This window comes from Sylvia atricapilla, chromosome 5 (assembly GCF_009819655.1).
Source record: "Sylvia atricapilla isolate bSylAtr1 chromosome 5, bSylAtr1.pri, whole genome shotgun sequence".
In the NCBI taxonomy this organism is placed as follows: domain Eukaryota; kingdom Metazoa; phylum Chordata; class Aves; order Passeriformes; family Sylviidae; genus Sylvia; species Sylvia atricapilla.
In genome coordinates this window covers 68,613,896-68,626,825 of record NC_089144.1, presented here as the reverse complement: position 1 = coordinate 68,626,825, position 12,930 = coordinate 68,613,896, and the positions used below count along the sequence as shown (strand labels likewise).

At 46.9% G+C, this 12,930-nt stretch overlaps 1 protein-coding gene across 1 annotated transcript; it reads left to right on the top strand.

The window, feature by feature from the left end:
* Positions 1-691: 691 nt before the first annotated feature.
* Positions 692-8,573, top strand: CKAP4 (cytoskeleton associated protein 4). The gene is made up of 2 exons (XM_066319991.1): positions 692-1,156; positions 5,539-8,573. Exons 1-2 carry the CDS (start codon positions 815-817, stop codon positions 6,868-6,870), a joined length of 1,674 nt encoding a protein of 557 aa, XP_066176088.1. The 5' UTR covers positions 692-814; the 3' UTR covers positions 6,871-8,573.
* The last annotated feature ends 4,357 nt before the right edge of the window (positions 8,574-12,930 follow it).

The window sequence follows — 12,930 nt, the reverse complement described above, 5'->3', positions numbered from 1 at the left end:
TCCTCAAAGATGAAACTTAATTTCTTGGTGTAATCAAACAGAGAAAGATACATTCAGTGCCTCAAGCTCCAGCTGGAGCCCGCGGCACAGGGGAAGAAGGCCTGCTCAGCCTCTTCTGTCTTGTCCTGTGCTGGGACAAAGTCGTCCGTGACCTGAGAGAGGCTTGCCTGGGGCTTGGAGCGCTCCTCCAGCCGGGGCAGCAGCTGTTGGGCTCCCAAGGACCAGCCCGAAGCCAAGGCTCTGCTCTGCAGGCACTAGAAACGGGTTGGGGAGAGGAGTTGCGGATGGAGAAAATAACTTTTTCTCCACGCCTTTCTCTCAGTCATTCCGGAGCTTGCTGCAATTACTCCAGCCAAAATCACAACCAAGCAAAACACAAGTTGCGTGAGACAGAATCCAGCCGCGTTCTACCACTAAAACTACGCGCCGAGGCAAAAACTGGCAGAAGGAGCGGTCTGGCTTTGGGGACGGCTGGAGAGCGCTCCCCGCTCCGAGAAGCCCACAGCGGGTCGGCGGACGGCTTCTCATCGCGGGGCCGGGCCGGGCCTTCCTCTCCGCCCCGCCCGCCGCTTCCAGGTCCCACCGCTCCCCTGGCTCGGGCCCTGTGCGCCACGTCTGCCCCCGGCAGGCCCGCCGCCCATCCCCGTGTGCGTGGCGGCTCCGGGGGCGGGGGCCGGGGCGGGGCGGGGCGGGGAGCGTGGCGCGGCCCGGGCCGGCGCCTCCGCCTTCCCTCCGTCCTCCCTCCCTCCGTCTCTCTCTCTTTCGCCCGCTTGTGCTGCTCCCGCGCTGCGTACGGCGGTGGCGGCGTCCCGCCATGTCGGCCGCCAAGCACCGGGGCGCTAAGGGGGGTAGCCCGCCCGCCGCCAACGAGAAGGGCGCGCAGCCCGGCGGCGGCGAGGAGCCGGCGGCGAAGAAGCCGGCGGCGGCGGGGCACGGCCGGGGCGGCAGGGCCGGTGGGGGGGGCCGCTCCGGCGCCGGCCCCCGCCGCGGCTGGGCGATGCTGCTGGGCGCCGCGGTGGTGCTGGGCGCCGCGCTGCCCGCCGGCTGGTACATGCTGCAGCTGCAGGAGGAGGTCGGCAGGAGCGCCCGGGAGGTGGAGGCCTCCGGCCGGCAGCGGCAGGAGCTGGCCGCCACCCTGGACACCGTGGTGCAGAAGGTAGCGCGGCGCCGGGCACGGCCGGGGGCGGGCGGGCTGGGAACCGTCGGGGCGCTCGGCGCTGCTCGGCGGGGCGGGGGGACGGACGCGGGGCTTCGCCCCTGAAATAAGGAGCTGTGCAGCTGTGGGATGGCCTGGCTTGGGGGAAAGCGAACGTATCCCGTTGCCTTCCCCTCCTCTTCCGTGCTCCGTCAAAGATGCTTTCATGGCATTAGAGGCACAGGCGGAGTCAGGGCCGCGGTGTTCCCCGTGCCTGCAAACGTGGCCCCAGAGCGGCGAGAAATCCCTGCCAGGCGGCGTAGGGCTGGGCGGGACGGGGCGGGACGGGACCCCGCGGCAGTGGCCGCAGCCCCCAGCTCGCTGTTCTAGGGCCTGTGCCTGAAGCCATTTTATGGAATGCAGCCCGCACGCTGCGTTACGTGTCGGCAGCAGTGCGGACCTGTCGTTCCGAAGGAGCCTGCTGCCCGTAATTCCGTATCTTGGAGGCCCGCGGATCACTTAGCCTGGCGGGGCGAACGAGCTGCGGCCGAGCGGGGAGGTGTGCACGCCAAGGGACACGGGGTGGCAGCGCTGTCAGAGTGGGGCAGGATCCCGCCTCAGCGTCCCCACACTCGAGAAAACAAAACTCGTGTGAGCTTCACCGAACAGCAGAGCCTGTGCCAGAAACACTGCTGCAGTACCCTGCCTCCCACGTTCTGCCGCAGTCTCTGGCCAAGGAAGTGATACTCGTGGTGTCCAAGGCAGTCCAGGACCATGGAAAAGCTGTGAAGTTGCTGGCACAGGATGTGGCTCAAGTGAAGTGAAATAAATGCTCATTTCCCTCACTTTTTTCACTCAGGCCCTTATTAGCCTCCCAGCTATAGTTTCACAAATAGCACTGTCCACTTGGATACATCCTAGGGTGCCTAAAACATTTAAGAATGGCATCTGTGATTGCATATCATCAGCATACAATTCAACTAGTTTCCCGGGAGCAGGTTAATTGGTTGGAAGACAGTATGTAAAGTTATGACTGAGTCAGATCAAAGAAAAGGAAATTCTTGTCTCAGCTTGACTGCTTTCTGCATGGCAGACCATTCAGATTCCCTGTATTCTCCACAAGCTTGGGCATGGGCTGGCACTGGGGGGACAGGCACTGGCAGAGATCTTCTGGCTGTTCAGTGGTGCTTCCAGAAACACAGTTCCTGCACATGTGAAGATTATATTGTCAGTCTTGGTGTTTCCTGTCCCATACAAGAAGGAAAAGGAAAATCCATGTCAGTGGGGGAGAAGAGTTGTAAACTTCAGGGCTATAGGGCTGTGTCTGAAGCTAATTTTAAATCCTGGGGGGTTTACTCACTGATGACAGGAGAGTGATTTGAGCTAATACAGGTTATTGCATTTTACTGGTTTTTAAAGACATTTTTGTAGACTGTAAGAAGGAAGAAATTGTAATGGCAAGATGTAAAACTACAATACATGAGTATAGAATTCAGATGTACAGACAATGTATAAGCCCTTCTAATCAAAGGAATGAGGACAAATTGCTGCCTCCCATCTCCATGTCATTGCAGAAAATCATGTGTTACATATTATAGGAGGAGTATATAACAGAAGTTTATAACTAGCTGGTTTCAAAGACAGCGGAAACTTACTTGCCTGTGTATAGCAGATGGCTGTTAAAGGTGGGGGAAAAAGCTCACAGGGTTTCGATGTAACCCTTGGAAGTTTCGGTTGCTGTGGTTTGGTGACACAGGAATGTACTTGAGGGAGAGGAGAGCAGGCTGTATCTCATTGCTTTACAAAGGTGTAGATTCCTTCCTTGTACTTGCAGAGTGCCATCAGCACAAGCTGCTGTGTTGCTTTTTGCCCTTCGTCTGACTGCAGAGATCTTCTTCTGTCAGGAGTAAGCATTATATAAACTCATCTGCTTTACACATCGAGTGGAAAGGAAATGATGTGGAAGTTTAGTCTTTAACACAGCACCATTCTCAGAGAGGCCAAGGTCATTTGGTGTTTAAACACAAGATAGTATGATGAGTTAGAGAAACATTTTTATGTACTATTTCAAGGGCTATGGCTTCAAATCTTACCAGCCATGTACACCAAAAAAACCCCTCACATGAAGGTTCATACACAGGCCAACTGCTTTGATGCCATGAGTTTTTCCCCCTCTTGTGCAAAGGTATTGCTTTGAGAGCCTTGGTGGCTCTTGGTTAGGACAAATCAGATTAGAAGCTGGTATAATTTGAAGACCCCAGTCCATTTTAATATATCAGAACTCTCTGATCTTCAAGTGGCTGGCCCAGATGGGGAATAGCTTCAACTTACACCATGAGCATTGCCTAAATGCAGTGGAGAAGCAGGTATTAAGTACTCCACTGTGTGAGGTGGGATCCATCTCTGTCAGTCATGTGGTCACAGACGCAGCCCTCTGGAGAGTTCTGGCTATTTCTGATTTCTTAGGCTAAAAAGATAGCTACTTGCAAATATGAATTTGGTGGTTTGGTTGAAATGTGTCACTGTAATAGGAGGGGGAGGAGAACTTTCCTGTGTATCCTGTTAGATGTCTGACCTCCATTTATAGTGATACAGAAAAAGCTCTCTGGTCTCTGTGGAAATAAGCAGAAGGAATGACAGCTGAGATGCAATGAAAATGAGGTTGGTAAGTCAGTCTAATGAAGGGTGCCCAGCTGCAATGTGTATGGCAGTATTACCTTCTCCATCCCTTCCTCTCAGCTCATTTCTAATTTCCTATGGGAGCACTAGAGAATACAAGTGTAGGGAATGTAAAGGCATTAGAAACCTTTTTGCTGGAGAGAGAGAAAAGAAGTCATCTTAATGGGTTTTCTTCAAACTGCAGGGATCTGTCAAAGCAAGGGCAAGTCTCATGGCCAAACTCTACAATCCTTGCACAGTGCAGAGTTTCATGAAAACGAAGGAGGATTTGGCCAGGGATTTGCAAAAATACATACAAAGAATTTAATTTCTAATTAGGATGTCTGTTAGGTCTTTTGAAAATAGTGTCTAGGTTCAGAGTGAGTCAGGGAACTGCTAGACCCTGCTAGTGGAAAAGAAAAAAAAAAAAAGAGCAGCTCGGTGTATTTCTTTCTAAAACCATATAAAATATCCTTCTATTTATAGAATAAAACCACCCCTCCAGCTGTGTATCTAATCAGTAAACATGGCAGCCCGTGTGGCATGGCTGATTAATATACCCCTCAGACACAGGGAGTAGTGTGAGGCAAGGCAACGTGCATTACTCAGCATTTGCCATCCTGCCAAAGCCTTGAGGTATTTTCTCTGTGATGGATTTCTCTTGCAGCCAGCGGGAGTTCAGTTGCTTTACTAAGTTTAAGAGAGTACAACCCACACATGCACAAAAAGATTTCTCCACGGTCTTGAGACTGATGCTCTGCTTTGCCTCAAAATTAAGTAATGCATGCTTCCCTGGCCTGGATCTTACCTTTAAATGTGAGAGTAAACAAACATGGCAGCCCCTCACCCCTTGACCTTTTCCCTCTGGCTGCTACTGAAACCAGTTGTAAAGATAGTTTTTGTAACTGGAAGTTTAATAGCATACCTGATGCAGTGGTAGGAAGGTAGGAACTTTCTGTTCACCTGAGCTAGATGCAAGGCAGGCCCTTGGCAGCTGCTGTGCTTTTGTTCTCTGTGTGTACATACATGGGCCCTGCTCACTGTGAGTGTGTGGGTGTATACAGGAGTGGGAAAAACAAGCTGCTAACTATTTGGAACATTAAAGACTTCCTTATTTTTTTCTAATCTTAAAAGATAGTTAACAAAAAAAATCTCTTGTGTTTCCATTGGTGTCTAGGAGTGGCAAAATGTCGTGATTACTACTTGAATTGCTTGGCCCATCCCAGCTCCCTTCTCCCTCTAATCTTTCCTGTCGCTCTTTCTTGTCTACCATGAAACTTGTTTCTCATGATCAGGAATTGGTCTTTGGTATTCTTGCCTGATAAAATCGAATCCCAGCTTTTCTGTATTTAGAAGCTGATACCAGATATTCTTTTGGTTTGCCTCCCTCCCTTTTCTAAGGACTTGTTGTGTTTAGAATCAGGAGTCCTACCGGGGAAGGGTGGTTCAGGGGTCTGCATGCAGACTCTGGAGACCTGGGTTCCTTTTTCACTGCCACAGATTTCCTGGATCATGAATGGCAGGTCAGTGAGGCCAAGGACCCTTAACAGAAGGTGTATGTACTATAGAGCTGTAAGGCTCAGCTGGGTTTTTTGTGCCTCCCATATCTGTATGTCACTGGGTCACTTCAGCTAAGGGACATGAAGGATTGCAAGGTATTAATTTTGTCTGCTAACAAAGGCTATAAGGGTCTTGGACAAAAAGCATGAAATTACTGGTATTAACCATGTGTATTTCTGGCCTAGGTACGTTCTCTTCAAACCACATTTGGAGAATTTGAATCCATGATGAAAATTGTTCAGCAGAAGCAGGAGGTGAGCGAGAAGGCTGTTAAACAAGGGGAGAGTGAAATAAACCGGATCAGTGAAGTGCTTCAGAAGCTGCAAAATGAAATTTTGAAAGACTTGTCTGATGGCATTCACATGGTGAAGGATGCAAGGGAACGAGACTTCACGTCTCTGGAAAACACAGTGGAAGAGAGACTAACAGAGCTGACCAAGTCTATAAATGATAACATTGCTGTATTCACTGAAGTCCAGCAAAGGAGCCAAGATGAAATCAACAACATGAAAGCAAAGGTTGGTTCACTAGAACAGGCAGATGTGTATAAACACGAAATTAAGGTGCTAAAAGATGCTTTTGATGAAATGCAAGCATCCATGAAAATGAAAGAAAAGGACATAGAGACCTTGAAGAGTACAATAGACTCCATGGAGTCTGATGTGTACACTGAAGTGAAAGAGTTAGTCAACCTCAAACAGGAACATGAGAAGTTCAAAGAGGCTGCAGACACTGAACACCTTTCATTAAAAGCTTTACAAGAGAAAGTTCTGAGAGCTGAGGATTCTATTATGCAGCTCCCTAGTGACATTAAAAGACTTGATGAAGATTTACTGCAAGTTAAAGCCAACCTCAACAAATGGGAAGATAATGATCTCTTCAGAAAAGCATTAGAAACTTCTGGGAAGAACAGTGAAGGACTGGAGACTCGATTGAGGCACATAGAAGACAGCCTAGAGTCTCTAGCATCTGTTGCTGCTCAAAACAGCGAAAAGTTGGAATCTTTCCTTTCTAAGGAGGCAGAGTATGAGGATAAGCTCAATACCCTAAAACAAAGCATTACCGCTCTTCAGGGACTCTCAAATACAGACGTAAATTCTGTCACAGATGCTCTGAAAAATCTTGGTGAAGCGCAGACTTCACTGTACAATGACATGGAAAACTTAAGGAGAAGCATCAATAACTTGCCATCCTCTGGTGCTCTCCAAGATATCCAGAAGCAAATTAGTACTTTGTTGGATCAAGGCAATCTTCAGGCAGGTCAAGCACATTCTCAGGGCTACCTTGAAAAATTTTCTTCTATGGAAGGCTCTGTAGATGAACTGCGATCTTCTGTTAGCCAGGTTGATTCTGATTTGAAAATGATAAGAACTGCAGTGGATAGTTTAGTTGCGTATTCAGTGAAAATTGAAAATAATGAGAACAACTTGGAGTCTGTGAAGAGCTCAATAGATGACCTGAGGAATGATCTGGAAAGGTTGTTTGTGAAAGTAGAAAAAATACATGAAAAAGTTTAGGCAGTGGTGCTCCTTGGGCAAATAATGAGTTAAGGAGAATAGCTTTTGTATGCCCCGTTTTTTACTCTTTTTAAAAGCAATTTGATACCTCCAAAGAGAATACTTTAATAATAGAGACAGTTCTGCTTATTTCCTTTATTTCTTTTTCATGCAGTGTTTTTGGAGTTTTTTGTTTGATTTTTTCTTTCCCCTAAATTTTGTTTTAAGAAAACACGAGTTTAGTTGAGGGTTGAGTTTCTTAAGGGCTCATGTTCCCTATGAAGTTGTACCACTGTTAAGTGTAGTGGTGTAACTAAGGCACTACATCCTTGTTAGCATGGGCACGTATTTAATGGCATGAAGGTGTTTCACACTGACACTAGATACCCACACAGGAGGGCTACAGCTGTTTTGGTACCCAAAGCACACTGCTGCACTCTCTGAGGATTTTACTGGTATGTTTTGGTTTAAGAAATAAAACAACACGCTATCTTAAACTGTTTACCGTGGTGAACTCAAAGAGTGGAGCAGGTGTGGTGCACCTCACCTGTTTCTGCAGTTTGGCACTCAGATGTGTGCTCAGTTTACCAAGGGTCACTGGTGTGTTTCTGTGAGACCTTAATCTGTACCAAGGAACTAACAAGGTCTGAGGTAAGTGGCACTGCCTGGGGCTAAGACCTAAAACATTCATTCTTTGTGATCATAGGCTTCTTTGCCAGCATCTTCAGCTGCTGGTGCAGAAGATCAGTGCTTAGAAGGGACACCTGAAGGATGGGGTTAATTTCAAGAGGGTACAGTTATATTTTTGTCACATTTTTAGACTGTTCATGTGATTAGCTTGTGTCTTTCTTGGAAAGCTCTAATTTGGTCTTTGATAAGGGATTTTTCTGTAAAAATCACCACAAATTTGAGGAAAGAGAAGGACCAAAATTGCACCTGTTGTGTTCTATATATAGAAGAAGCATGCTAACAACAGCAATAATACACTCCAATACACACAAGAGAGAAAACCACCATGAAATTAGCAGAATTGCTTCTATGGTATATACATTTCCAAGTTTTCACACAGCTGACAGTGACCTGAACACTTGTTACGTATTCAGGACTTGGTGCCTGATTCTTGTCACTATTTTTGTCACCAGGTGTCTGGCTGGGGCATTGGTAGCAAAGGATCCTTCTAGGAGACCTGCTCTAGGAGAGAGAGGAAAAAAGTGTCATAATTCTGTAGATGGTCTTTTAAAACTACTTTTTTGGTTTTCTGTCTTTTTGGAAAGGATTTCTAATATCCCTACTTTTCAAGTTTACTTTTGAATTTTATCCAAATAATTGGTAAAGAAGTCTGCACACAGATTCCTTGGAAATTGGCCATGGACATCATGCCCACCTCAGCCTGGACCAGACAGATCCTCGACTGTGTTAGATGAAAAATTCCTAGAAAAAGCATCTCCCAGAAATGGGAACAACACAGGTCAAAAGGAGTTCTCCTAAGTAAATAGGATACTAAACCGTATCCAGTGTTGTTCCCACTGTAAATGGGAAAGAATTGCTGTCAGAGAAAAAGGGAGCCATGGCATTAAGGTAACTGTTGTCACTGTTGGAACTGCACTGTTCTTTGTTGACTTCTCAAGTTCTTGAACAACCTTGTTTAGGTTACTGTGAAATGAACTGTATGGCTTATTTGCAGTATTTTTAATACATAATAAACATTTGGAATATTCTTTGCAGCTTTTTTTTTTTTTTTTTTTGATTGCTGCTTACTTATTGTTGTGTTTCCCAGAGTGCTTCCAGTGGGGTACAGGGAAGGGCTTGGGGGAGCACCAGATGTGCTGCAGCCCTGCACTTGTTCTCAGCTTCCATGGAGAAATGTCGAGGCACTTTTGCCTTCTTGTGGGTACAAGCCAATCCTTGGAAGCAGGGTTTGAGTCACATCAAGGTGTTGCTGTTGACCAGCAGACTCAGGAGCCTGAGAAGGTGATCATAAAGTGTGAAATACCTGATCTGTGCCACAAATGAGTCCTGTGCCAGACACTGCCAGCAAGGCCTCTGTAAGACCTCCTCAATGCCCAAAGCTTGTAGGACAGAAATAATGTGCAGAAAGAACCTGTGTCATATTTCCACAGTGGCTGCTCCTTTTGCTTGGTTTGGAATGCTGGATTGTAAGGCCTATCAACTGATTCCATTCTTATCATGGATATCTGCCTTTCAAAAGTTTGGGAAAGAGTGATTTCAGGAGTATAGGCATCATCATATCCTGACAATTCTTGAGGCCAAAGTCACAGAAATAGGTAGTAACTCTTTAATTAAACTGTGTGTGCTTGATAAAGCAGGTGAGCACCCAAGCTCTTCTTTCTGAAGATACTCGAGGTCACCTGTTGGCAGCAAGCTGGCTGACAGCCTGCAGTGACTTTATAGTAGCTGCATGATGTTGGAACTTAGGTTGTTAAAACCAGCAGTGCAGCTAGGCTGTATTTGATCTCAAAGATTAAACAAAGAATTACTAATTACACTTCTAGTAACTGAATTTTTATGGCAAGCTATTGAAATTATTTATTTCCTTAAATGAGAATAATAATTCTCTGTAAATAATAACATGTCTGGAGGCAGGCAGAGAGACAAGGATGCCTTGGCAGGCTGGTGGCTCAGCTTTTATGTCTGGTTTGACATTTTCATCTAATATAAACATTTGCTAATTTCCTCATAAATGCTCACAGACCACATGCAGACCTAATGCTGCTCTTTACTGTCATTCTTCAACTTTGTAATAAAGCAGTGGAAAAGGTCTTAAACAAGACAGACTGTGTTGCCAGTGTTCCTTTATACTACTGGGAGTTCATCAGTAACATGCTGTTACAGTAACAAATTCCAACATAAATTGTCTTACCCGATTGATGGGGTATTGATCAGGCCTGTTCATTAACCCTTGCCTTCATTTTCAGCTCTCATAAGTGGAGAAACCATTTGGAGAATTACACTGAGGCACTGTGGACTTGATCACTCTTCAAAGGGCTTGTCCAAATAGCTACGCTGGCAAATGTGATGGAGATAAATCTTGGGTTGCTGCAGGGACTTCTCCCAGCAGGAATTCCACCGCTGCCTTGAGCCAAATTACTGAGAAGGACATCTAAATGTGTGGGTGGCAAGTTTCATTAAAGCATGGGTTAGTGATTTAGTGTTTTTAGTACCTTTTTGGACATAGCTCAGCTGGTACTGTAAACAAAGCCGCAGAATGAAATGATTAGGGAAGAAAAGTCTGTCTGAGATGTACAAACACCCCTGCACAGCCAAAAAAATCCAGTGTGGACCTTCCGCTTGGCCGGGCACTGCCAAGGGTTCTCTGCCCGCTTCGGAGAGCAGCGCAGGAAAAGAGTGGCTGGGCTGGAGCGACTCCCCCGGAGAACAAGGGCGATGATCGGAGGCGAGCTGTTGCAGGAGCAGACGGAAGGAACGGGGCTGTTTAGCCATGGCCAAGCGGAGGGAAGGAAGGGGCCGGCGGGGGAAGGAGGAACGGAGGGAAGGAGCCCTCTCTCCGCGGGCGGAGGGCGCGGAGCGGGGCGGTGGCGCCGGGCGCCCCCCGGTGGCGCGGGCCGGGCTCTGCACCCGTCCGTCCGTCCGTCCGTCTGTCCATCCGCCTGTCTGTCCGTCCGTCTGCCCGTCTGTCTGTCCGTCTGCCCGTCCGTCCGTCCGTCTGTCCGTCCGTCCGTCTGTCTGTCCGTCTGTCTGTCCGTCCGTGCGTCTGTCTGTCCGTCCCTCTGCCCGTCTGTCTGTCCGTCTGCCCGTCCGTCCGTCCGTCTGTCCGTCCATCCGTCTGTCTGTCCGTCTGTCTGTCCGTCTGTCTGTCCGTCCGTCCGTCCGTCCGTCCGTCTGTCCGTCTGTCCGTCCATCTGTCCGTCCGTCCGTGCCTCTGGAATTCCCCCCGCGGGCAGAGCCCGAACGTGTCCGGCGTGGCGCATCCAGCTGCCAAAGGAGAGGCGCCAGGTGCCCCCACCTCCCCTCCGCAGGTCCCGCCGCTGCCCCGGTGCCCTGTTTAATGCTCTCCTGCACAACCATCGCCCCGAAAAATCCTTCGTCCACTGCGGGGCTGATTCTAGAAGCAACTGCCATTTATTCTGCTCACTTTTACCATTTCGCTCCTAACATTCGTCGTGCCATAAACCCTGCTTGGTTTATACATGTTTAGGGAGGGGAAAGCTGTGGCTCTTTTGGGTTGAACATCAGCTCTGTGTGATACTTAGCACTCTGAGATGCTAATCCCTGTTGGTCCTCTACATGACTGCTACCCTGGCCTTTCTGCGTGTGTTTTAGTCATTGTCATTCTCAACCAGCCCAAAGCAGAAATTCACCGATGTCAGACATGCTGGTTCAGAATATTTACACTCAGGACTTCTTGAACACCTATTTGTAAATTTTGGCTTGAAGTCAAACAACAAAACAAAGTGATTCCTTTGCCACAAACCCACCTAGTCTTAAACTGACCAGGGATGCCCAAAGGGCAATTCTGCCTTGGACACCCAAACAAAAAGTGTATTTTGTCCTTGCTCCCATAGGAAAACAGCTTGAGTTTCTAGTATACAATCAATTGCAAGCTCCCAATATAATGTAATTTCTCCAGAGTCAGCGCTTGCTTATGTACTTGGAAAGTGAAAGAACTTGGAAATCTCTTTATGTGAGCAGAGCTCGATAATTCCTGCATTTATAATGCAAATACTAAGCCCCAGAGCTATTCAGAGTTAATACAGCATCACAGTTGTAGCTTGCTAGACCTCAGACAAAGAGATCCCTGAACACTGCTTTTTTTATTTTGCTTATGGAGCAGGTGTTCCCTTGGCTGCCACAGATTTGCAAACAGTACATCTCAAAATCCTTTCCAAGATGATGCTACTAGATGCTGTGCTTAGCATCAAGGGGACAAATCTTTTCTCAAGTGATTCCTATTTCACTGTGAGAGGAATAAAAGCCAAAGAAGCAACTTCTCATTTTACTGCATATCCTGTTTAGGAAAAAAAACAAAACAAAAAAAACCAACAGTTTTGCGGAAACACTTGTTACACAATTAACTCCTGTGCCTCACCCTGGTGTTCACTGACAATTCTAGAGGAAGAAGCTAGCTCAAATAAGGGTGGCTTTGTTCCACTCAGAAAGACTTTGGTTTGGCACTCTCTAGATGTAAATATGTAAAATTCCAGTGGATAATCCTTTCCTGTCAATACTGCTTAGGCTGGGGTTGGGATAGAATCCTAGAGTTATGAGTAAGGATGGAAAACATAACAAGTGGAGAAAGAACTTGAAAGTTCTTTAATTTTTTTTTATTGCTCTGACTTTCAAAGTTCTGACAATTTTTTCTTTTTCCCTCATTTCTCCCTTTTCACAGAACTTCTCAACTATGTATATACATAGTAGGGGGATATACAGAATATTATGCTTAGTTTTTAATTTATTTACAGTAAAAATCTGAAGTCAAAAGCAAAACCATGTCTTAAGATGAGAGCCACTGAAGAGCTACTTGTTTAGAGAGAGTACTGCAAGACACGTGACCTAGACATTGGAATTGATATCCTTGTCAGTGACAGGTAAAACAAAAACTTTGCAGTTCCCAGAGTGTGTTTGAATAGTTCACACTTTGGTGTCATTCAGACCAAAAAAACCTCACTGACAAGTAGTTCCCTGGCCTGGAAACTCAAAATGCTTTTGCAAGGGATTGAGGTCCAACCTGCAAGGTGGTGTGCCTGTGAGCCAGAGACCTGGGAAGGGAGCAGACTACCTCTAGTCTGCCCAGCCTGAGAAGCTTTTCTTGGACTACCTCTGCCAAGTGTGCAAAGTCTGTAAATTGAAACAGTTTGGTCAAAAGAAATTTTCCACCAGATGGGAAACTTACACAGAGTGACAAGGGTCCTGATGCAGATCCCACTCGTCAGTAGCTATATTCCCCTTTTCTTTGCTGGTGCAAAATTAGGCCAAAGCACTTCACCCAAAGCTACACAGAAAATGTGTAATATATCCAACAATGATTTCCAACACCTCAAGTTCAAAAAATCCTCTCCTTTCCTATGAGTGCATCAGAGCTGCTTAGCAGAATACCTAATA